Source organism: Fukomys damarensis, unplaced genomic scaffold (genome assembly GCF_012274545.1).
Source record: "Fukomys damarensis isolate Sample0158 unplaced genomic scaffold, DMR_v1.0_HiC HiC_scaffold_38, whole genome shotgun sequence".
In the NCBI taxonomy this organism is placed as follows: Eukaryota; Metazoa; Chordata; class Mammalia; order Rodentia; family Bathyergidae; genus Fukomys; species Fukomys damarensis.
In genome coordinates this window covers 45,542,076-45,568,808 of record NW_022900950.1, presented here as the reverse complement: position 1 = coordinate 45,568,808, position 26,733 = coordinate 45,542,076, and the positions used below count along the sequence as shown (strand labels likewise).

The 26,733-nt window shown below is 40.6% G+C and overlaps 1 protein-coding gene across 1 annotated transcript; it reads right to left on the bottom strand.

Moving 5' to 3' along the window:
• Nucleotides 1–36: 36 nt before the first annotated feature.
• CUNH13orf42 (chromosome unknown C13orf42 homolog) lies at nucleotides 37–26,733 on the bottom strand. Its single transcript, XM_010637105.2, has 4 exons — nucleotides 26,090–26,733; nucleotides 3,679–3,826; nucleotides 1,622–1,862; nucleotides 37–805 (listed from the first exon to the last, which is right to left on the bottom strand). The coding sequence occupies exons 1-4, from the start codon at nucleotides 26,504–26,506 to the stop codon at nucleotides 631–633; spliced, it is 981 nt and encodes a 326-aa protein (XP_010635407.2). The 5' UTR covers nucleotides 26,507–26,733; the 3' UTR covers nucleotides 37–630.

Sequence of the window (26,733 nt, the reverse complement as noted above, 5' to 3'; positions counted from 1 at the left end):
AAAAAAAAAAAAAAAAAAAAAAAAAAAAACTTGGCCTGGAGCATCCTTGGCTTGATTTGATTGACTTCTCCTTATCTATCACCTCTTCCACCCACCCCCATGCCCCTCAGGTAATTGCTGTACAAGAAAATTCCAGGAAAAAAAAATAGTAGAATGGAAGCCAATGGTCCATGTCTGTAGTCCCAGGACTTGGGAGACTGAGGCAGGAGGATTGCTGAGAGTTCAAGGCCAGCCTTGAAAGGCTTGAAAAGGAGCTGCTTTCTCTACTGCATTCTGCATAAAATGAAGCCACCACAGAACCTCTGAGCCCCATGGAAACAGGGGAAACAGGTGCTACCTTCTTGAAAACTTTGGCCCAAAGCTCCATGGCTGAGTTCCTTTCTCCTACTGAGCCTAACATGGGTCCTCTGCCTCCCTGCTTACCCACCCAGCATGCAGGGATACCCAGGCTCTGATGAGACATGTCTTCTGGGAAGCCACAGGTCTGTTTGGCACTAGCAGGGCACCAACAGGCAGTGTGCAAAGAAGTTTGTGTTAACAATTTCCATTTTAACTCTACCAAATGCCTCATGCTGCACTGACAGCAGATATCTGCTCAGGGAGTAGCCTGAGACAAGTCATGGAATGGGGTCAGGGCACTGTTCGCTCCCACAGTCGCTCTCGAAGCAGCCACTGCCCTTTGGGGCTCTCCGTCTCACAGTAGTTCTCTTCCAGAGATGCCAGGGACTCCAGCGCAAATAGCTCTGCGTCCCAGTCCATGTCTTCTCCTGAAAAATTGAAGAGGATCTGTCTGGAGCTCCCCAGGCTGGAAGGATGGAATGAAACAGAGAATTTAAATCCAGGTTGGCTAGCAGCACAGAGGAAGGGATGCCTGGATCATTAATGTGCCTGGGCAGCGCAACAGTCCTGAGCCATGAGAGGACCAAGCCGGGTTCTCACGGGGAGCTGGGGTTGAAGGTGGGCTTCAGCCTGGCTTGGGGGAGGAGGATAGGTGACAAGTGTGGAGTCGGAGATTTACTATGCCCAGTACTTGATTTATTATTGTAAGAGGAAAATGCTAGTAGGAATCCCTGATTCCATCATAGCTGAGTGCCTTTCATAGATTCAAAGAAAAAGCCTGATCCAGTCTCCACAGGCCAACTTCATGCTCTGCACACATAAACTACAGACCTGTAGGACTCAGTGACCGTAACTAGTCCTAGGAGAGTCTGGAGGGGGGACCACAAGAGGTGGTGGCAGCTGACCCAACAGCAGTATCATTAGTTTGTTATTGCTTTCTTCTTGCTCTATTCAACCCCAAATTCTCATTAAAAATCTATGGCACACAATGTGTCAGTGTCCCTGGACGACAGCAGATGGTCCAAGCATGTGAGCCAAATAGGCCAGGGAGAAAGAGAGTTAGCTACAGGGCTGGAGCAAAACCCAAGCAGTAACAGCAGTGAATCAGGCTAGAGTGGAGACAGACTACCAAAACGAAAGTGAACCACACCCTCTCCCCTACCCTAAAATACATAGAATAATCTTGGTACGTAGCATAAGGACTCAACACACCTGAAGGACCACCCCGGGAGTCTGGAGGCTAAGAAAACATCTTGGTTTTGTTATTAGCCTAAGCACTTACTCTTTTTTGCAGGCTTTAGGCTTAAATTTCAGGGTGTTGAATGCTCCTTCCACAGCCTTGGGCAAGTAAATGGGGTGCCTCTCCAGTCGCCTCTGAGTGCCTATGGTCCTGTGCTCTGTGCTCCTCTGAAACTGGCTGTCCGGGGTGTGCACAGTGTGCACTGCGATGTTCTCGGAGTATCTGCGCGGTGCCCTCAGGATCCAGTTGGAATGCAGGCTGTGCTCCCGAGAGCTGGTGGCCACTGGAAGAGAGGCAGGTGACACTGAAAGGAGGTCATGCTGTCAGTAGAAGGCAAAGGAGGGGCGGACCACACACTCACAGCAAATGGGTAGACATAGCTGTGTTCACAACAGTGAATTATTGGAAGGGCCTGGATGGCCAAGCAAGGGAGATCTGACTCCAAAGTTATCGTGCAGGATGGAATGAAACAGTGTGTGTGTTAAAAGAGAGAACAGAGCGGAGCATGGTGGCACATGTCTGTGATCCTCACCACTCTGCGGTCTGAGGCACGGGATCACAGTTTAAGATTCTGTTTCAAAATTAAAATAAAATAAGGCTGGGGCTGCAGCTTAGTGGTAGTGTAACCCCTGGGTCCAACCCCCATAACTGCTAAAACAAAAAAACAAACAAAAACAAAAAGGACGAAGATTTGTTTTTATGAGTTGGAAAGATATCCAACATATAACAAATACTGTAAGTGAGAAGAGATCCTATTTTTGTTAACAAAATAAAGTGTCTGTGTATGTGCACATGTGTGCTAAAAACACTTTTGAAAAGTTATGTGCTAATGGTTTTCTCTGAGTGATAAGAGCATATATTTTTACTTTCTTCTTTACACTTTAGAATGTTGTTTGATCTAAATTACAAAGAACATTGTTATTGTTTATTTCACAAAAAAAATGGTCATTCCATGACAACTATTTTCATTAGATTACAACTATGCAAGGATGACCCTTGAATCCTCAGTGAATTTTACCATCTTTTCACCCTACCCTGGATTTCCTAGGCACCCATCTTGGGATGGTTACCCTTTGTCAGAGACTGATGGGGCTGCACGGGGGAGAGGCAGTGGACACATGGGGGGAATGAGCTCAGGGAGTAGGAGTGACCTGTGCAGTTGTGTAAAACTCAATCTGAAAACCCAGACCTCACAGCTACACATCTATTGAGGCCAGAACAATAATTTATATGCATGTAATCTTTCAGTATTACATAAAACTGTCAAAAGTATGTAATCTTGGCAATGAAACCTGTTACCTTAGTATCCGCCATCTACTGAACCCCTGAATAAAATCAACAAAATCATCACCTGAATAAAATGAACGGGAGGGAAAGTTAGTGATGAAAAAAATTTGACAAACTTGGAATTTAAAAGTGGGCTCAACTCATGACCATGGTGGAGGTCTTTACTTCCCATAAGAAAGGCATCAGCAATACCCTTGGATAAGGCCAGAAGCAAGACTTCAGCCCTTACCCTCCTTCCTTCTGCGCGGATCCACCCAGCCTTGGCTGGCACCCAGCCTCTCCTGCCCCACCCAATACTCCCTGCCTAGCGGAAGTAGGGTCAGAGCAGGATTTTCAAATACAGCTGGTCCATTCCCTTTCTTTTCTAAAGAACTGTGGTGAAGGATGAGTGACATGAATTGAACCATGGTAACTATTTTTAAGAGTGCCATTCAATAGCATTAAGAATATACACATAAGCAATCGCCCAAAGCTTTTCAGGTGACCAGACTGAAACCCTGTCCCCCACTATGCACCACTCCCCTTCAATTCTCTTTCTTTAAGCACCTGTCTATCACTTCCCACATGGAGTCTTAAAACAGTTCCCCACCTGCCTCAGCTCTCTTAGAAGGACCACACCGAAGTTTTTGTTCAAACAAGAACCCCAAACGCTGGAGAGTAGGCTGGAGCAGAGGCAGCAGGGACAACCGAAGCGAGAGGTCCCCAAAGAGAACAAGCACAGGGGCCAGGGCCTGGGTGTAGGTGAAGGGCTCCCTTTCATTAGCGAAGTGGGATTCTGAGAAGTCAGGCCCAGCCATCTCTACAGCACTCACCGTCGAAGTCCACATCTTCATTGGGTGGGTCCACCTCGGCAGCCTGCGGCCGCCTTTCTGTCTCAAGCTCATCAATGATGGAGTCAAAGAAGGCAATGGCCTCGGCCACATCGGTGCTGAACTGCGAGTATTTCTTTGGGGTTGCTTTCTGTAGAAGTGAAGATGACAGAGAGATTTGCTTAAGCCTATTTCTCAGTGTCCTCAACCACATGAGCCAGAGATGCCGAAGAAGATCAAATGTTGCTAAAACTAAATGCATATGAAGTCATGAGTTTGTGAGGTTTCAAAGGCAAATTGACAGCCAAGATGTGGAATTAACCACAGTGTCTATCCATGGATGAATGAATAAAGAAACTATGCTGTACATAAGCACAATGGAATATCATTTAGTCATTAAAAAAGAACCAAATCCTGCCATTTGCTGCAACATGGAAGTAATTGGAAGGCATTACGTTTGGTGATATAAGCCAGATAAAGAAAAACACCACATATTTTTATTCATCTGTGAAACCTTAAAAAGTTGACTTTATAGAAGTAGAGAGTAGAACAGGGATCACTAGAGGAAAAAAGAGGAGGAGAGACAGAAAGAGGACAGATGATAAGTACCAAATAAGTAAGAGGAATAAGTTCCAGTGTTCCACAGCCCAATAGAATCACTGGATTTAACAACATTTTACTGTGTATTTTAAAAGACCTAGGAGGGGGGCATTTCAAGATACCCAACATAAAGAAATGATACATGTTTCTGGAGATGGAACTACTAATGCCCTCACTGATCATTACACAAGGTGTACATGTACTGAATTATCTCACTGTGCCCCCAAAATATGGACAACTATTATTTGTCAAAGAAATTTAAAGATGAGGTCATTTACTTTCTCTGTACCAGTGAGGTAGATACTCCAAATCCCTAACTGCTGGAGGCCAACAGAATTCTACTTATCTCAAGGAGGAGGAATGAAAGGGCAATGAAATCCATTGTGCTCTCGGTCACAGATTTGTCATCAGACATTAGACAGAAATAATTCATCTTTTAATTTGTCTTTCTCTGGTCTTGTTCCCTGCTGTCAAAAGACAGAATGGTTTCTTTTGGAGGCGAGGAACAGCTAACAGCGGGATAAAGATAAGATATGTTATAAGATTATTGACATTTAGAAATGGGAAGAAAGGAGCTAAAGGTGTAGGGAAGGTGGGATGGGTAGGGGAAGAAGAAAAAGAGAAAGGAAAAGAAAAAAGAGATAAGGGAAAAGAAAAAATGTGAGATAATGATAAGATGAAAATAAAGTGTTTGTAGATGGGGAGGGGAGGAGGGGGTGAAAGTAGGGCAGAGGTAAGGGGAAAAAATGAGAATCAAGACTTGTCATGCAGAGGTACAAGATCCCAACAATGAATGTAACTGTACTGTATCCCTAAGATTTCAATTAAAGCTGAAAAAAAAAGATATGTTGAAAATGCTCTGTCAAGCTCATCAATTTTGAAAATAGCAAATGTAGGCTCAATTCATAGAATAAATTGAAGAAATTTTAGGATGGCTGTTTGAAAAATATCGAGATGATAGAATATAAAGTTAACTAAATCATCCAGCGCCTAACCGAGTTTCAGTTCTAGCTGACGCGTTCTTCCTGGTCTCAGTTTATCATCTTCTTCCTCACAGGTACAAAGGGCCCAGAGCAACAGAAATCACAGAAGCCCAGGCCCCTGGAGGTGGAGAGTGCGGTTCCATGCAGAACTCCCAGTGAAAAGGACAGAACTGAAATGTGAACTAAACGATATGCTCTCCGAAGAATTTAGCCAATGAGAGACAAAAGTTAACATGGGCTATTTTGATCAAATGTAGAGTTCTTTCATTTTATGTAGGAATTCAGGAAATGAGGTGGTATAAAATATGATTAGGATTAAATTATAGATCAGAATGTTGGGAAATTAAAGGATGGCATCTCTATGTGTGTTCAAGATCTTTGTGATATGTATGCATCTCACACTATTAGGGAAATACTTTTAAACTAGAGGGTTCTTTTCCTTTTCTAAGAGATTTTAGAAAGAAACATTGAAGTACCACAGCATGCACCTGAATCTCTTCTGTTAAAAGTAGAATATTATTCTCATGTCCTTATCCAGCCCCATGCAAAGAGCCTACTAAAAAAAGTAGAAACCCCAGGGGCAGAGAGAGAGAGAGAGAGAGAGAGAGAGATAGGGGGAGAGAGAGAGAGAGAGAGAGAGAGAGAGAGAGAGAGAGAGAGAGAGAGGTGTCACCCTCCCTTTTGAAAGAGAATTTCCCAAAGTTTTTGGCAGTTGGAAGTAGTTGGAAAGGTCACTGATAGGAGGAAGAAGAATCAGCTTCTAGATGTCAGGTATGGATGAAGCCGCTGAGAAGAGTACATTTTGATCCTCAGAAAACACAGATGCTCCCAAGTTGGTGACACCAGGGTGAATGTGAACTGGTTGAAAGTCTTCAAAGTGCTCCTTCCTGCAGGCAGATTCCTGCTAGAGTCGGGTCCATAAGCTCCTGTTCTCCCTGCGCTTTCTCTCGCTGCTTCCTCCACCTTCTGGTGAATATTCTCACTGACAGACTCCTATTCACCCCCTGACACTTGCTGAGAGACAGTGCCTCCTCTAGGAAATCCATCTCCCTCCTCTAGATTGTTGTGGTCCTCAGTACCTAACCCAATCCTTTTGTGATGTGTCATTTTAAAGATTGCTCTTGAGAAGCAAGAGAAACGAAGAGAGAAAAGCAAAGAATGGAGACAGCCACACAATCCAGACTGACCTAAAGGGAAGAGAGAGATTATTTAAGTGTAATGCAACCCCAAACCCATTGCCACATCGAGGGGAAAGCTCAGGTCTCCAGATGGCAATTGCCCCCACTGCTGGGCTAAATGCAAGGGTCCTGGTCTTGCACATGAATCATATATTCTTTTTCATTTAAGTCATCCTATGGTTTGATCAAAGAGACAATTTTAAATGTCTCCAGGAAATAAACAGACTTTGGTCAGCAGCTCAAAGCAGCCTGAACCAGAAGCTTACATTCATTAGAGGGTGGAATGGAATCAACTTTGGCGTCTTAACTATTAAAGCTAACAGCATAAGGAACATACTACTATTAATTTTGTGTTGATACAATTGCTATCCTGTGGCCTGCTGCAAATTTCTTGAAGCTCCTTTAGCACTACTGTCCTAGGATAACATTTACAAATTAAAATAATAATATTAAATCACTAGCCTAAAAAATCAAAGCTAGCAAACAAAAGCCCCTTTGATACACATTTGCTGATTATTCTCAATATTCAATCATGCTGCTTACTTCCAAGATTTCAAGTCTAGGAGTCAAGACTTGGGTGTCACTCCCATAATTGGCCCCTTCTGCAAGGCATGCCAGTGACTGCCAGTCCAGGTTCACCTGAAACACAGATGCACTCCTTGGCCAATGCAGAAGAGCCCACTCTTCTGAATCCTACTCCTGGGTTTTCTGCTAGACTATTCAGTATGTTGTCATTATAAAACATGTTCCTTTAGAAGAGCTTTTAGATCCTGATGTGGCTGCCGAGTGAGTCTTTGGTAGCATACTGGTGACATTATTTGTGGTCTATGACCAAGTCTCACCAGAAGAGAAGGCTTTCCCCCACTTGCCCAATTATTTTCATTAGTTCCTCTGATTGTCTATGGACGGAAGTGAATTTTAAAAATGCTTTCTTTCCTGCTTACCATTACTTTCCTTCCTTGCAAACAAAGGCACACTATTTCAGTCTGAAAGCCAGCCAAGCCTAAAAGGTGACAAGGTGTCTCTACATCAGCAGTGCCCACTCCCAGCTGAGAGAACATCAATGCCTAGTTTCTTCCTACACCAATGAATTCAGACTCCATCACCATCAAAACAGGAACTCTGACCATAGCCATTGAGAACCACCACTCTGCAGAGATCTGAGCACAGGGGAAGGAGCAAGGGGGCACACAAACCCCTACTTCTGTGTCTGATATAGAATGAAAACCTCAATACCATTCTTACTTCTTGGCTATACAAGAGCAGACAGGAATGTCTCCATGGAAACAAGGGCATTGGGGACAGGACACAGAAAACTAAAGTTCCTGGACTAAGGTCCCCAGACTCCTTGTGTCCTTGTGCACCTCCTAGCGCTTAACACACAGTGAGGCCAACCCCGGTCCTCTCACCTTACCAAGGCATGCGAGCATCCTCCCATCCCCACATCTAACCCAGACCACCTGCCACCCAGGTGTTTCCAGCGCCTGTGCTGATGCCAGCTGTCTGCTTCCCGGGCTTCATGTTTCAGTGGCATTCATGTCTGCACTTCATTCTAGTTAGGCGCAGCTGCTGTCCCCATGAATTTAAATGCCTGGGGATCTGATCATGTCTCCCTCTGCTGGGTGGCCAAACACGCTAGTTTGGTTCAGAATTCTCCCAGCTTAGGTTGTTATGCCAGCAAGGTTATGAATAGTACCACATTTACTCTCAAAAGTGTCCCTACTTGGAAGGGCAAATGACCTCATCCCTCTACCCACACCACTCATTGTGCCATCTCTTCATTTCCCTCAGTCTGTCACCTCCTGCAATAAGCTAATGTCCATGTTACGTCCAAGTGACAACTTACACACATCCTATCTCCCTAAACTCTTCGCTCAAATTCACATTGTTTTTGATCACCAATCACTTGAGGAGAATTTGAGTCCTGCGTTATCCTTCTTGCCTAAGTCTGACCCACTCTATCTCATCTCAAATTTCAGATTTGATTGTCTTAAAGTGATCCAGGAGATTAAATGCATTTGTGCAGAAATTTTGAGTACAAAACCCTTCTAGATCTTTATGATGTTATTCAAGCCTTTCAAATTTGCCTTCTCCAAATCTTATTGTTACTTTTTTTTTTCAAAAATCAACTTTCTAAAGCATCTTAATTTTCATAGAAGAAATTCTATTTTTTACACTCATATTTTATAACATATATAATTAAATTATATAGTATAAATTAATTATGATAATAACTCCAAGTAATAGAAACCAGTATTCAACTTGTGATCATTGGGAAGTATACAGGCGTGTCCCAGTTTTTAAAAATATTTTGTTGTAAACATTTTTAAATACAAAAACTATAGGAACAGAACTAAGAATCCCACGTCCTCACCACCAGCTTTAACAACTATCACCAATCTGCAATTTGTATTTATGTAACATCCTCTCGCTTTTTAAAGATAATTCTGAAAAATATGATTTTACTCATAAATATTTCAAAATGTACCTCTAACACATAAGTAATTGGCAATACTACCACAAATGTTATACCTAAACAAACCCACTATGTTATTATATTTACCAAAATTTGTGTTTTCTCAATATCCAGACTATGTTCTATTTTCCATGGCTGACTCAAAAATGTCTTGCATAAATTGGTTTCTTCCAGTTCAGATACAAGCAAGGTGGACACTGTGATGTGTTTTACTCTCCTTTAATGTTTTATGCATGCCATGGAACTGTTGAAGAATCTGAGTCTTTGCTCTAGAGAATTTCTCTCATTCTAGGTTCAGATGTCTCTATTAGTGTTGATTTGCACATTCCTCCACCCCATGGTCCCTGTAATTAATAATAATTCACTAGTGATGATGTAAACCACATATTAGGAGACAAATAATGCACATTTTCCCATTTGAAGTGAGGTTAAGCTTGATAGAGGGTTTATGTGATGTTGCCTTGCCTTTTACTTAGTGATTTTAGCAACCATCATTTTATTACTGGTTGCAAAATGTTACCTTTCAAACTGCATAGTCTTTCTGCAGTTATTAACCACATTTCTAATGTGAAAAACTTTCTCTCATCCACTATACAGTGTGTTTAGGGAGGGAAGAATAAATGGTTGATCCCTTCCCTTACTAGTCATTATTAAAGAAATAAATTCATAACCTGGAAAGCTCTTAAGATGTTCAGTGAGGCTTGTTTTTGTACCATTGTTAATTCACAGACTTTTGACATAGTAGATACTTTTTTGGGTTCTGGGGATAGAACTCAGGACCTTGCACTTGCAAGGAAGGCAGGCATAGCACCACTGAGCTAAATCCTTGGACCAGTAGAAACATTTTTATCAGTTTTAATAATCCTTTTTATACTTAAATTGTCCTAATTTTTGACAGAAAAAAAAACTTTAAAAAATGGGTCCTGAGTCCCTTTGACATAACCTTAGCAACTTTGAGAACTTCCAAAATTTTAGACACAAAATGTCTAATGTTTATAATTGTACACTTCTTATCTCCAACTTGGATTCTGTTATTTCTCCAAGGAACCTTCATTTTTACTTGGAAGTGATATTTAAACACCTCAGTGTATATTTTTAGGGATTTTAGAGCTACATGGTTGTAATTATTTCTAAGCCTTTTCAATGGATCAAACTAAGAAATATTAATTGTTTAAAAAAGAAAAGACCCTAAATTCATACTCGAGAGTTCAGATTATTGCAGTACATTCACAATTTCTTTCTTCTACCCTTTGATTATTGTTATAATTTTACTTTAAACTGCTATAAACACACATTATTACTCTTTTTCCAAAACAGTTATATTTTAGACAATAAAATAAGAAAATTCCATAAATTTTATTTTACCTCCCCATCTTTTTAACAGTGCTATTTATTTATTTGTGTGGATCTAACTTTCTGCTGATACATTCTCTCCTCCCAGAAAACACCCTTTAATATTTATTGTACTGTAGATGTCCTGGCAATAAATATTCTTTCTGTTGTTGTTTTTGTTGTTGTTGTTTGTCTCAGAAATATTTTTTACTTTCATTCTTAAAAGATATTTCCATGACTATGGTGTGTTGTGCTGACAGGTACTGTGGTTTACATGTGTCCTCCATAGTCCTTATGTGGGAAACTTAATTCACAATGTAGCAATGTTAGGTGGAACTTTTAAGAGGTGATTAGGTCACAAGGGTTCTGCTGTTATGACTAGATTAACATTACAGGAGTGGGTTAGTTATCGAGGAATGAGATCCTGATGAAACGGGTGTGCTCTCTTGCCATTCTTTCTTCTACCATCAGCTGACACAAAAAGAAGACTACCTTTCCAGGGATTTAGCTCAGTGGCACTGCACCTGCCTTGCAAGTGCAAGGTCCTGAGTTCAATCCCCAGCTCTGGGAAGGAGAACAAAGAAGAAGACTCTCACCAGATACAGGCCCCCTGACTTTGAGCTTTTCAGCCTCCAGAACTGTAAGAAACAAATCTTCATCCCTTATAAATTACTGCTGTTATTCTCTGCTGTTCTGCTATAGCCACACAAAACAGGCTAAGAACAGCAGGTTTTACAATTCCATTTGTTGTCTTTTAGAATTTTAAAGATACTTCACCATTATCTTCTGGCTTCCACCATCTCTGATGAGAAGTCAGCTGTCATTTCCATGTTCCATTGTGTGTGAGGTGTCCTTTTTCCTTAGTCTTTTTAGTAATTATATTATGTTGGGCCTAGGTTTTGTTGTTGTAGTTGTTGTTGGTATGTACACTGCTGGGTGCTTTCTAAGTTTCTTTCATCTGTGGTTTAGTGGATGTCATTAACTTTGGGAAATTCTCAGCCATTATTTCTTCAAACATTTCTTCTGGCCCCACCTGTCCTTCCAATTGCATTTATATTAGACTATTTGATGTTGTCACAGTTTTTTGACACTATATTTTCTTTATGCATCAGTTTTATTTTCACACATCTTCAAGTTTGTTGATTCCCTTCTTGGCTGTATCAAGATTACTGATGAGCTCATTAAAGGGATTCTTCATCTGCTACTTTACTGTTTATTTCTAATATCTTCCTATGATTCTTTATTAAAGTTTCCATCTTTCTACTCGAATTTTCCATCTGATTTTGCATGTTTTCTACAAGAAAACACTTAACATCTCAGTCACTGGGATTGTTTTAATCCCCAGTGGATGGTTTCTATGTTATGTTTTATCTGAATTTATTTGAATTTATTGTTTTGTTTATTGGCACTTCTTTTTTGTTTCCTGGCATGCTTTTATTTGCTTTCTTATATAACTCATAATTTTTGTCAAAAACTAGGCATTTGTATTGGTCAGGAGACACTAAGGATTTAATGTCTAGAAATGCTCTTTGTTTTGCCAGGACTATAGTTTGGCTTTAGTCAGTCTAGATAGAGGATTATCTGGAATTGGGATCTCCCATTGCTATGGCTACTCTCAGAGCATCAGGGACTTTGAATTTTTCTTGTATTTAAGATGGAGACTCATTTTCAAGGAATTTCTTCTCATCATCTGCTGCATCCTTGGCTTTAAGTCTCACCTTTGTGACAGGGTCTCTCTGTGGGCCCTTTAAGATTATACTCTTGTTTGGTGCCAGGGATTTAGATTAGTGGTGCTGCACCTGTCTCATAAGTGCAAGGTCCTGAATTTGATCCCCATACCAGAACAAAAAAAGAAAGAAGATTCTACCCTTGTTTACTATTGAGTGCTTGTTTTCTTGGCAGTGAGAGGCAGGAGGACATCCACTGTTTTCTGAATGGCCGAGTCTAAGCAGGTACTGTGGCCCTGAGGATGTGGCTTTCCCCTAGCAGTACTTTTGGGGCCAGTATGCCTTAGAAATCATTCCCAGATTTCCCTGCCCAATAAATTTTTTTTGTTTCGGGGGAGGTAGAAAGAATGATCTAGGCAGGGCTCCATAAGCTTCCCTCAGCACCTGCCACCCTCTTCCCCAGGCCTGCACCATGAGGAACATTTTCTTGAGGCTCTACCAATCTCTTGTGAGGACCCTCTGAGGTTCATGGAGAGTGAATGTGAACTCTACCTGTGAAAGTCCTCAGGAAAACCACCTCACACCCTATCAAACCAATTTGTTAACAATTCTAGGTGGAGTCTTCCCAATGTCCGTCTATGTTTGTCCCACTGAGGCAGGTAAAGCCTTCCTGTCACTCTCTACAGGTAGCTCCTTCCCTTAGATTTCAGGCTGGTCAGTTTCCCTGAGGCTGTAGCTGATTACCAAGCCAGTAGCATATTCACACAGAAGAAGTGGTTTCAAGAAAAATCATGAACTTCAATTTGATCTAAACTTGGTTGTTGCTCTTATAAGAATGGAAGAGATGTTCTTTCGAGCTTTCTATATCCTAAGCAGAAACTGACACTTTCTCCAATTCAAATTAAATGTTACAAGTCTTATACTTCTTTAATTTATATTCATCCTGCTATACTGAAAAATCTCAGTTCCATAAGACACTAACAAAAATCACTTCTTTATCCTATTATATAAAATAGTTCCAAAACAACAACATTAGCTCATTGAATGCAATTTAACATTTTTGTGTGTCTTTGTTCCTGGCATGTATAATCAAAATTCTGTTTTAAAGTCTCTTGATACAGTTTTTTCTGTGTGAGTAAGCTGTTGATTGGATAATCAGTTAGGTTCACATGCTTCAGTTGGCGCTCTAGTTTTAGTGATTAGTTTTTTCTCCCCTTTTTTATTTAATGCTTAAAAATTACATACCAATATGCATGATTCCATATCCAAAACTAAAATTAACATGCAAGGGAGACTGGTTTCTATGCCAGCTCCTTCTTATTTTCTTGATTTTTTTTCTTTAGTATTTATCTATTTCCATCATTTCTCTTTGGAAATATAATTGAGTATGTATTTGTACTCACCCACTTCTGTTTGAAAGGGAACATGCAATTTACACCTGTGGACATTACTCTCTTCACTCCATGTATCCACATAATTATTCCTAACTGCAGTCAGCCCCCCTCATCCCTTCTCATAGCCGCAGCCCTTTTCATTGTACAGATGCAGTGTAGAAATAAGTGACAGCCCCCTGCGGGTGGACCTGGATTGTTTGCAAACATCTGCTACAAAAATGAGTACTGCAATGAAAAGTCTTGCTTATGTGTCATCTTGGACTTTGCCAGTCATGCCCAAGCATGGGGATAGATCGACCAGTAAGTGCCAAGCTGACTGGGAGTATGTTTTGAAGACAGACTAGTAAATAAACATCAAATACTTTGATGAGTTTCTATTGCCCTTTATAAAGTACATTTTGAAATGTCTCCAAATGAATTTTGTGATGATTTTCTACTTATCAAGGCTAAGCTACCCTTTTGCTGGGATTTTTCAAGTCCTCGCTTGAATCTAGTTTTTTCTGCTTTCCCACAGCTTCCGTAGAACTTTCTGACCAGCACTCTCGATAATTCCTCTGTCGCTACTTACAGTGAGTGGCTCAGGGTTCAGGGCTTAGGACAATATCACAAGAAAATCTACTTCACTGAGAGGTGGTTATACAAAATGTAATTTCAGTTATCAGAGTTACAAATGGCACATGAGGGGCCACTCAGACACAGCAAGAGGCTGATTTTATTCTACTCAGGTGTAGATGGGCTAAGACTGAGAAAGATATCAATAATTTTAGGGAAATATACAAAATATGCCCCTAGTATGTCATTAATCTCTTGCACTCTTTTGCATTTGACTTTTTTGGTAATTATCATAAATTAATCTTATAAACTATGTGTCTTGCAAAGAAGTAAAAGTAGCAAGTAAATATATGAAAAAATGTTTCACATCACTGGTCATTCGAGAGATGCAGATGAAAACAACTGAGATTCCACCTCACCCCACAAAGAACGGCTGCTATCAAGAAATCAACCAATAACAAATGTTGGCAGGGTTGAGGGGAGAAAGGAACCCTTCTCCATTGTTGGTGGGAGTGCAGACTGGTGCAACTACTATGGAAATCAATATGAAGATACCTCAAAGAGCTGGGATTAGAGGTTGCATTTGACCCAGCCATCCCTCTGCTGGGTATCTTCCCAAAAGAATTAAAAGAATCATATCACAGTGATATATGCACAACCATGTTTATAGCAGCACAGTTTGTAATAGATAAAACTTGGAAACAGCCCATTTGCCCATCAGTTGGAAACTGGATAAAGCAGATGTGGTTTTTCTATAAAATGGAATACTACTCAGCCATAAAGAATGAGAAATTAGAGTCATTCATAGGAAAATGTGTACATATTGAGGATATACTCCTAAATGAAATAAATAAGTCACACATGTATAAATAGCGAATCATTTCTCTGGTGTAAAAACTATAATGGTACATAAGATCCTAATGATATAATTGACAATGTGAAATAGGAAAAGGGCTAAAGGTGTAGGGGAAGTGGGAAGGGTAGGGGAAAGGTAATAAGGGAAAAGAAAAAAATGAGAAAATGAAAAAATGGAAATTAAGTATTTGTAAATAGGGAAGGGAGGAGGGGGTGAAGGGAGGGCAGGGATAAGGGAAAAAATGAGAACCAAGACCTGTTTTGTAAAGGTACAAGATCCCAATGATGAATGCAACTGTACTGTATACCTAAAATATACCAATAAACTCAATGAGGAAAAAAAAAAACTATATGTCTTGTAGTAAATATATTCTCTTTCCAAAACCTTGACTGCAATAAACCCTTGCACTTTTCCAATCCAAACTCCTTTGCAATTTTCATTTTAACCTCTAAATTTCTGAGGCTTTCTCCCAATATTTTTCTATCTATGCTATCAGCCTGCATCCAGCTTGGCTTCACCTGTCCTGTAGGTACTTACACAGCCCTCTTTTCTAGTCTGTCTATTCTTTTCTGGACTGTCAATAAGAGGTCAGAAATCTATGAAATGAACTTTATGTTGTCAACAGCAATGTTCTATCAGACAATAGGGAAGAGGGACATTCTAAATCCATCTAGTGCCAAGGAGATCATCATGAACATCCTGGCCCCTCACCCTCTTCTACTTGCCAATGCCCCTCCCTCCTCAGAAACTCAGTGTACATGTAACCACCTCTCTGACAGTTTTACTGACTGTAGCAGGCAGACCCAGGTAGACTTTTCTACCCTTCTGCCTTGTACACCTAAGTGCATGGTAGCACAATGTGTAGTCTGGTGTAAATGATCCCCAACTTTTTTGTTGAGATGGCTTTAGTAATTAATACTCAGAAGTGTGACATAATTCCTTTTGGTAGATGCTCCCTGCCAGCTGCTACTTGTATGAAACAGTTTGTAGAATAGCGAAAACTCCCAACATTCAGGTTGTAATTCTACCTATTCTTTCCTGAAGAACTTCAACACACCTCTGTGGTTCAGGCAATGATCATGACAGCTGCCACTTCAGACTATAGGCTGTATTGGGACAAACATGTCTTCATCTATGAATGTCCAGCACCTGCTTTAGTGCCCAATGTGGAATAAAACTATTTATTGAGTAAATGAACATGTCCCATATACATGTCACTACCTAATGATTATATTCCCCAGTCTGTCTGAGCAAATGTATACTCTTAGATTTAAATTGACAAATTTTAAGAACTCTATACAGATACTCCTCAACTTGCAAGAGGATTATGTCTTGATAAGCCTACTCTAAGCTAATACACCTAACCTACTGGCACCATAGTTTAACCTGGCCTGCCTTAAATATACTTAGCACACTTAATTAGCCTACACATGACAAAATCATGTAATACAAAGCCTATTTTGTACTAAAATGTTGGCTATCTCATGCAATTTACTGAAAACTGTAATGAAAATGAAAAAGAGAAGGCTTGAGTGAGAACACTTTCACATCATCAAGTTGAAAAAACATAAGTGTAACCAGCATAAATTGCAGAACATCTGTACTTGTTATTTCTATGAAGTATGGATAACAATCCACTGGGCTATTGACATTCATACTGATAAATACGAATGTCAATATTGATGTAATTTTCAGAGTTAAGTGTAGAATTGGTATGCATTGGGAAGATAGTTTTAACATTTAATCATTATCTGGGTGAAATTAAAAGTAGAATAGCACAAATTTATCCACAAGAAATTTGACATCATCAAAAGAAGGTTTTCAGGATAAAGTCTCCAACTATTTTATCCTCCTTGCCTTCTGTCATGCTTGGGATGGATATTTAGGACCAGCTCAATAGTATTTATCTGGTCTCTAAATTTCAGACTGTACATTTTTCTAAGTAGTTTGTGTTTCATGTCTATAATTTTTGTTTCATAAACTACACATCTATCTTTGGTAACAGAGGTTATAGGATCATAGGATCAAACTGACTGGTTTAGCTGTTTTTCCTCCCAGCTTTATAATCTTACAGCCATTACTTCATTTACAGGCATCTGGTAACTCCTTATCTTATATGCCATCAAGTGATCACTTGACTTTAACAAAACACAGATTACAAAATTGTTACATTCATCAAGCATTTAAAAGGCTGATAAAATTGAATTAACATCTTCAAAATATAGTGTAAGATCTTCACATGCAATAAATAAAACATCATCAGCCAGTGCAGAAGGGATGAAGTTGTCAATAAATGGTGTTGAGAATCTTTGCTATGAGAGAAAAAAATCAAAGTGTATTATTAGCTCCTACTACATATCAAAATAAATTGCTGATAGATAAAAAGGCTTGGTTTTTTTAAACAGAACTATAATAAAGGGAGAAAAGTCGCAAATATACAATTTGACCTTGGGGAGGATCTTCTGAGCATGAAAGCAATGAAAGAAACAAGGACAAAAGTGATTATATTTGATTACATAACAGTTAGCATCTGTACGTCATAAAATTAAAAGACACATAAATTGGAGAAAGTATTTTAACACATATGGCCTAATAACCTTAATATAATGAGTTCCTATAAATAAATAATAAAATTTTAGTGTCACCAAAAGAAAAACTTATAAAGACATGAATATATGATCCACTAAACAAGAAGTTTTCACTGATACAATCAAAAAGGTCATTCTCACTAAAGCAGTAATCAAAGAAATGTGCCTTAAAATAACAATTTATCTATCAAATAGTCAAACTTTTAAAATTAATGACAATTAAAAATGAATAACCTTTAATCTATGACCTATTAGTCATAGATTCTAGAAATCTCTGCTTTCTTTTTTGATAAATTTTATTTTAACCCATTCCCTCTCTCAAGTCCCCTCCTATCCCTAAGTACAAAAGCTTTGTTTCTATTTTTTCCATTTTCACTTTTTTCTTTAGATATCTCTGCTTTTAAAATGCCTTACAAACTATAGCATAAGATGTATTTATTCATAGTGTTTAATCATTGTTTAAAATGAGTTATCACTTCTCTGCCTTTTGGCTAAGGTCAGGTGTAAAATGAGTTATTGCATTTTTGTCTTTAAACCCTTTATTTATAAAAATGTAGTTAGTGAGATGGAAAAGAATCCACAATACATAACATTAATTGAAGAGAAGAAAATTCAAGGGGATTTAGCTTAGCGGCACGGCTCCTGCCTCACAGGTACAAGGTCCTGAGTTTGACCCCGGGACAAAAAAAAAAAAAAAGAAAAGAAAATTCAAAAAATGTATATATGTATCACAAACACAATAGGGTTACCAGGTTTTGCAAATAAAATACAGGATAGGAAATAAGTTTTAATTTCAGATAAATAATGAATAGTTTTAGCCCATCTGCCCATCAGTTGGAAACTGGATAAAGAAGATGTGGTTCGTCTATAAAACGGAGTACTACACAGCCATAAAGAATGAGAAAGTAGATTCATTCATAGGAAAATTGATACATTTTGAGGATATACTCCTAAGTGAAATAAATAAGTCACACATATGCAAACCAAATAGTTTGGAAGAAAAGGACCAAAGGTGTAGGGACAGTGAGAAGGATAGGGAAAGGGGAATAAGGGAAAAGGAAAAAAATATGAGAAAATGTAAAAATGAAACTAAAGTGTTTGAAGGTGGGGAGGGGAGGAGAGGGTGAAGGGAGGGCGGGGACAAGGGGAAAAAATGAGAACCAAGACCTGGCATGTAAAGGTACAAGATCCCAGTAATGAATGTAACTGTACTGTATACCTAAAATGTACCAATAAATTCAATTCTTTTAAGAAAAAAAAATGAATAGGTTTTAAGAATGAGTACTTACCAAATGTCATGAGACATGTTTACACTTTAAAAAGTTTCCATCATTTATCTAAAGTTCCTATTTAACTAGACATTCTTTATTTTATTTTGCAACCCTAATATACATATATGCAAATATACAGGGGAACAAAATGATTGAGAAAATGTACACTTAAAGATTATATAATGGTTATCTCTAGGTGATAAAATTCTTGTTATTTTTACTTTCTGTGTTTTATAAATTTCATCTAATAAGCAAATAAAAGTATCATAAAAATGTATAGATAAGAAGTCCTTTTGATGCAGGGCTTTGGTCAACAACACATTGACTATTTTGATCATGAGGATGAGATTCCATATAAAGGTACACAAACTATATCCTACTCCATTAAAAAGAAAAGACAAACCTGTACTCAGCAAAATCACTGACCCATGACTTTGCTAGCTCTTCCATCAAGCTTTGTAGCCCTTTCCTTCTTTTATAATTGGAGCTTCCTGGGCTATCTGTTTCTTGAGGGTCTGCTATGTGCTGATAATTGCACTGGAGGTTGGAAGTAAAAAGGGCAATAATATGTGAAGCTTCTGCCCAGTGAGCTCACAGGCAGTGGCGGAGATAAGCAAATGAACGGGCTGTGCAATTACAGCCTGTGTGTGGACCACTGAGGTGGAAGAGGGAAATGTCTGAGCTGGAGAGTGCGTGTGAGCAAAGGCCTCCTGGGGGAGTGCTCAAAGGACAAGAAGATAGGGCAGTGAACAGGTTGGAGGGGCGAGAAAAGATACAGGAGGAAGTATTGTTTCTAGGCACTGCAAACAGCTTGTGCTAGGAAGAAAGACTGGGAAAAATAATTACACATCTTGCGGCTTGACTGAAAGGGGCTGCAGGAGATATGCTCCGTTATCAATCATTATTATCCTGGCTGTTGCCTTGCAGACAGCTCTGCCAACCATAATGGAATATGTTTTGCAGCCCATATTGAATTTTTACTGTCTTTCAGCTCCACAAACCAAATGTGGGCCAAGTGATAGAGATTCCACCACCCACCTCCTAGTAACTGATGCTCACAGAAAATCTGCATTTTAATATCACCACATTTGCAGAAAAGTCTCTGTAACAGATTTGGAAAAAACAATTCCCAGGAGAGCAAAATGGATCTAGGACCTGCTTCCCGTCCCACATACAATTCATCTATGGGTGCTTTGGAGTCTTTTTAGATGAATCAGATTCAGGCCCTATGGCCTTTGAGGAGAGGGTGTCTTCTATTTGCTATTGACATGGAGTCTTCTTTGATGAAGCAAGACTAAGTGGCCACAATAGAAAATTGATTCTGAACGTTAACTACTGTCAGAATAAAACTATTTGTAATTTTTAAAAAAGCAATCCCTGTTGGCTAGCTTTCTCCAAAATTCATTTGGTTCTTTTGAAATCTATCTGATAGCAGGTGAATTTCTTTAGTCTGGGTGCAGGGAAGGATTGCAACCAATTCATGCAGGCAGACATATCAGGAACCAAGCTGCTCTGAACACGGTGGTCCAGGGAAAAGTCAATGAGGTTCCCTTTGACTGTGGTGGGTGACCAGCAACTCCAGCCTTGGGAAATACTTTGGGTCTGTGGGGATCCACAGGGTGCTGCAGATGTTGGCTCTGTGCCCAACATCCCTGAGGTTCTCTGCTGGGGTCCACCCAGCCCAGGCTCGACTCATGCAGCCTAGTTCCCATGGTGGGATGCTGGCTATGCACCTGTTCCTGGGTATGTGAACTCTCTTTAGTGAAACTCCTCAGTCTCCCAAATGCCAGTAAACACTCTTGTCAGAAACAGCATAATCTTAAATTTCTTCTCTTCTCCTGCCATCAAAAATTCAAATCAACCCCCAAATCGTGTGATTTACCATATAAAGAAAATTCTGACACTTGCTGCAAATAAACAAACGTTGAAAACGTTACTCAATGAAATGAGTCAAACACAGAAGGACATATGATTCCACGTACAGTCACATGCTGATTTCAGTCAGCAACAGATCGAATGCATGACTGACAGCAGCCCCAGATGATTATATGATGTAGTAGCATCATAGCTGTCTTCGTTTGTGTAAGTACATTTTGTGATGTTTGAATAATGACAGAATCACCAACTGGCAGGTTTCTCACACTGTAGGCCTCTCATCGTATGGCATTTAACTGGATATGGGGACTCTAGAATGGGCAAATTCATAGATACCAAGGGTGAAATGAGGTTGTCAGGGACTCAGAGAAATGAGATAAAAGGAGCTAGAGTTAGACACTAAGCTTCTGTTTGAGATGACAAGAAACATTCTGGAGATGGATAGTGGTGATAGCTACACAACACTGTGATTGTACTGAATGCCACTGAATTGTACTTTTAAAAAGGTGAAAATGGTAATTTAGAAAATATTTATCTCTTTTTTGTTCTGGGGAATGAGCCAGGGCCTCTGAGTGCTAAGCACATGCTCTGCCACTGAGTTACACCCCTAGCTACAGTTTTTAAATTTTAAGTAATCCACTTAAAAGATCATTTTATGTCTAAAGAAGCAATTATTAAAACTTTTATGAAAACATTCTCCTGGTTCCTAAATGAAGTATTTTAGAGCTTTCATGTCACTTTCCTTTTCTAGTGTACTACTAACAATACCTTTGTAGTGTTTTAAAATATGTTAATTGGAATTTAATAGACTTTGGATGAGTTATTATGGGTTTATAGAAATGATAATTTGGAAAGTTTCATGAAATCTAATGTGAAATACTACAGCTTTTATCTGGCAATTAATTATCTGAAAGATAGTATCAGCCACTTTTACTTTTTTAAAAATTGCTACAAAATTACTCAAAGAAAGGTACTTAATTTCTGAAGAATTCATTAACTGTAATACACCACTCATAATCTGAGGACACTAAAAAGCACTCACCTAAAGAAACTATGAAGTGCCAGTTTGGAAATATGCCAAAGGCACATTCATTTTACCACACCAAAAAGAAAGAAAGAAGAGAAAGAAGCTGAAGTGAATGATGAAAAATTTATGTAATTCAAGACTAGTGACAGCTATAAAACTCTGAATAAACTCAAAGCCACAGGCTGCTCACCCCTACAATGACAACACTGGGAGGGCTGGGGCGAGAGCATTGTGAGTTTGAGCTCAGTCTTGGCAACTTAGCAATATCCTGTCTCAAAAATTAAAAAAAAAAAAACGCTGATTTTAGGAGGATGAATTCTGTGTATTTTTTAAGGCCACACTGAGAGAAATGATGTTTACAAGGAGAAGAAAAAAAGAGTGGAATAAAATACCCCAGAGCCCCTCTTGGCAGGACAGAGGCCGCAGCCTGAAGAAATGAGAAAGGAGAAGGGAGAGAAAGAGACCAAAGCCATGGTCCAGAATAAGTCACAGAGGAACACGTGGCTTTTTAATACATTAGAATGGATGGGAGATGGGCAGGAAGAAACACAGCTGAACAATTATTTACCTTTTTGGTCCCATGGTGAACCACATCATTAGAGAAAACTGACAAAGTCTGATGTGAGAGCATGTGGTCCATCCATACCCTGGGCACCTGAATTCTTGCCTGAGCTTAGAGGAACTGGCAGCAGCTTAGTCAGGTGCCATCCTTCAACACTCACCAAGATGTACCTCAGGGTCACGGCCTTGGCTGTCACAGCTGGGGCTCTGAAACTCCCTACTAGGAACTCTGCATTGGTTTATTGCTCTCTCTCCCTCAAGACTGATTCCCACAAGAGGACAGGGACTTCATCATTATTTGTTTGCTTGTTTTGGTACCAGGGGTGGAACTCAGGTCCTTGAGCTCAAGAGGAAGGCACAGCACCGCTGAGCTAATGTTCATCATGTGCTCAATAAAAATACACTGAAGGGGCCAGGGATTTAGCTCAGTGGTTCCACCGCCTGCCTTGCAATCACAGGGACTCGAGTTTGATTCCCGGTACCAAAAAAAAAAAAAACTGATGGATGAGTTAATAATGTATCAATAAATGATTATCAAAATATTATTGAGGGTATTAATAACTACATCACATAAATGCCCTGTGTCAAGAACCATATGAGAAATTTTGGAATTCGAAGGTAGGAAATAATTTCACTTCTCCTAAGCAATGGGTCTAATTCTCCTTAAATCATCAGAATTTTGAAACAAGTTCAACTCTTATTTTTTTATCTTAGCTTACAGAAAAGACAGAGAAAAATCAAAGCTCATCTGTAGCAGCTGAATTAGCTCACATGAGCTGTATGTTCTTTTCAGAGGTGTTGATTTGCCTTGGATGGTTTCTCTGATGATTTTCCAAACTCTTTGGCTACTTCAATGTTCTGGTGTGTGGTTCATTTCTGACATTTTATAGGATGAGCTGGGGAGTCCCTTTGTTGAAGTGATTTGAGGACACAATGCCTACCCATAACAAAGGACCTCTGGTAACTGGGCCTACACTGATTGCCCAGCTCTTTTCTTAGGATGGGTTGAAAAGTACAAAAGTAGGCAGTACAAATTCAGTAGCTCCATGCTACTCCATGGAGAACCTCAGTGAAACAAATCAGCAATAGCCAAGTGGGGTGGTAGTTGTGATGGAGGGAGATTTTACACATGGGTTGTAGAGAGGAGACAACTTACAGTGTGACTTCCAGTCACTTCCTTTCAACCAGAATTCTCTGAACAAAGGGAACCTGGGTCATGCAGCCCCACTTGGGAGACATCCCCAGCAGAGTCCATGAGCAGAAGCAAGGCAGGCCCTGGCCTGACAACTCTCCCTGGCCCAGGTTTGCAGGATGCATCCTGTGCACACGCCAATATCTTGCATGTTTTGTGAATTGCAAAACATGTTTTCCAATGGGAAGATGTTGTGGATATGGTGACAAGAAAGTAAATCATGGGACAATAGAAATTGTGCTTGAATCCTGGCAATCTCTTTGACAGGTGCACAGTTTTACATAAATCACTTAATCTCTCTGAGTCCCAGTTTTCTCACTGGTACAATGGGACAATACTCTGCATATCAGTTTTGGAGGCATTTCAAAGTCAAGGATAGCTGCTGCTCTTCCCTGATTGCACCTGGACTGTGGTACATAAGAAGGCCAAATGGTAGACTACTCCTCTTACTGATAGAAACACCCAGAGTACCCAGAGCAGAGGGGTATCATGCACTATTGATTTTTTTTTTTTTGAGACTGGGTCTCTCTGTATAGTTGAGATTGACCTGGAACTCACTAGGTAGCCCAGACTGGTCTCTAACTCACAACAATCCTCCTGCCTCAGCCTCCCGAGTGCTGGGATTACAGGTGCGAGCCACCACGCCCGGCCATGCACTATTGATTTAAAGGCTACATTGCTCTAGAGCAAGGCATTTCTTGGTTCAGGGTTTCTCCAGGGGCTGGGGTCACAGACCTTTGGGTCCCCTAGTGCTTCATGTCTTAGACATCATTAGAGTTTCAATGAGGTCTGTTAAAATGCCTTGCTCCAGAGCATGAAAAAGTGCAAGTCTTGATTCTATAGAGGCTTATGAAATTAAATGGATGTGTTATGGCCAACATTTAAAAATAAAATAGCACAGAATGCTTTGGAAAATATCAGAGTACCAAGCAAGGAACAGAAATAAATCTATTGTACGAAACTTTTGGTTATATGTCAGGGTAAACTGGGTCAATTTACAAAATTTATTTCTTTCTATGGTTGGTCTTAATCAAAATTATCTTACTCTGAAAGAGGAAGAGACAAGGAAACTTAGGTTCTGTGACCTGGCAAGGGACTACATTTGGAGAGGGAAGGAGGGGCTGCCATGAGGCCCTGGAGCTCCAGAGAACATGGCAACTCTATAGGAAACACTGTTGTCCCGTGTCTATGGAATCAAAGACCTCAGACCTTCAAAGTTTACAAAGCACCTGCAAATGACCAATGGGGTCTATTGCTATGTTCCAGGGTTTGAAAAATTAAAAAGATACTCTTTCTACATCAGGTTTACCAGGTTCACTGCAACACTACCTCACATGTCCCTAACACATTTTAACAAACTGCACCAGGGTGTGACAACAGAGCTGACTTCGCACAAAGGCCAGAAAAGAGAAAATGAGGTAATTCTACAGAGGAAGTACCCATTTCCTAGGGATTCTGTTTAAAAAAGTTCTACACACTGGGTGGCTTAAAGCAAAACAGTTCTGGAGGCCAGAAGTCATGGTTTAGGGAGGGTCAGCCCTGGGACACAAAAGTAGGAGTCTTCCCCATAGGCCCCAGAACTGACATACTTTTGCAGTGAGAATAATTATTTAAACTGCTCCCGCCTGGTATTAAATGCAGACAGTTGAAACCAATTGGGTTAAGCCAAGCCCTCGAGATTTGATAGCAGTCCAATCAGTCATTCAACATTAATAGGATTTATACAGCCCGCAGGACACTGAGTGAGGAAGTAGGAATCAGGCCTGCTCTGAACACCTTCCATTTAGCCATCAGGAAAGTGGTGAATGGAAATAAATGACAAAGGAGACTTAAACCACAGGCATTAGGAATAAAGCCAATTTGAGGAAATGAAGGAAAGAACAACTGAGTGGATGGGGGGTGGGGGCAACTGGAATCAAGTGGCCAGTAGGCAGAGACAGAGTCACTGAGCTCCAGTTCACCTTTCTGTGACACAGGAGTTCCTCTCCACCTTCGGCACTGATTGCTCAAAACAATAATATTTACAAAACTATGATAGTATAAACCATAACGGAAATGCAGGTGATTGCCTTTACTAATTAAATGTTTGTGCCTGGCTGACAGCCCCAGTACCCAGTAAAGCCATCTGCAATCTCCTCAAGCCACAAACTGAGCTGCCAGAACACCTCGGCTGAAGGCACTGCTGGAGGAAACCCTCCAGATGTCCAGCCGGGAACTAAGCACAGAAGTATTTGAAATCACCTACCACGTGCAAGGATTTCCCCTTTTCTCCTTCCTCCCCTTCCCCCTCCCTCTCTTCCTCTTCTCCTTCTCCTTCTCCTTCTCCTTCTCCTTCTCCTTCTCCTTCTCCTTCTTTCTTCTTCTTTGCAGTGCTGGGGTTTCAACCCAGAGGCTTGCACATAGGCAAGTGTTCTCCCCCTGAAGTATACTCCTAGGCCCCAGATTTCCTTTCCACTGGGATTTTTGTTTGTGACCATTATAATTTTTGAAGAAGCAATCATATGTTGAGAAATCAGTTGCCACCATCCACATGCCATGCAGGCATTATCTCATCTATAAAGTCAGAGAGTAAAATGATGCACACTCAATAGTGCTCACCACCAAAGCTTATGCCCTTCCCACCAGGCTCCTTGGTAGACACCACTAAGGGCTCCTCCTCAGGTCCTTCGGTGTTAAAAACTAAGAATGGGATCAGCTGATTCCACCGGAGACAGCCATGGAAAGTCTGGGAGGACTACTGACCCCCTCGCTGGGAGTCTGTCAAATTCATTAACCCTGCACAGATGGCAAGAGGGTTTCAGACGGGGGTCCCCAGCGCTGAGAAGAACCCCCATCTAAATTGTTCTGCTCAGCTGAACTTACCTTTATTTCTTTGGGGATGGACTGGCCACAGGGCTTTTTCCCTCCCTTGGAGGATTTGGAGGAGGTTGAAGAGATGCCCTGTGAGGCACGGTGCGGCTTGAGGTCGCCCAGGCTGCTGAGGTATTTTCTGCGCAGGGCCAGCAGCTCCTGGAGGTACTGCAGGCAGTCCTGGGTGCGCGAGTACATCCACGCACGGTCCTCTTCCTGCTGCAGGTAGTACAGGCTGGTGTCCATGCTGCTTGCGCTGTTGTATTTCTTTAATGACTCACTGAATTTCTCGCCGTGGTCCCCGACCACGTACATGGAGCTGCTACGGATCAGCCTCACTCCTGAGCCGGCTCCAGTGTAGTAGGGGCTCTCTGCCACCCCCTTCTTCTGCGGGCTGGAGCTAAAGATGGAGTGGATCTTTCTGAACATGGTGCTCGGTTTCTCTCCGTGGGTATCTTCCAGCTGCCTTCGCTGCTGCCACTTGATCTAGCTGGGGGTAGAGGAGCCGACATCCAGGGCCAGAGCCATCTGCCTTTCAGGAGGCTCCGATCTCTGGAATAGCAGAGAGAGACGCTTGGGTCAGGCAGGCTGGCTGCGCGTCACTCATGGGGGGAACTCACATCCAATAACCAGGAGGCTACGTAGTCTGTCTGAAG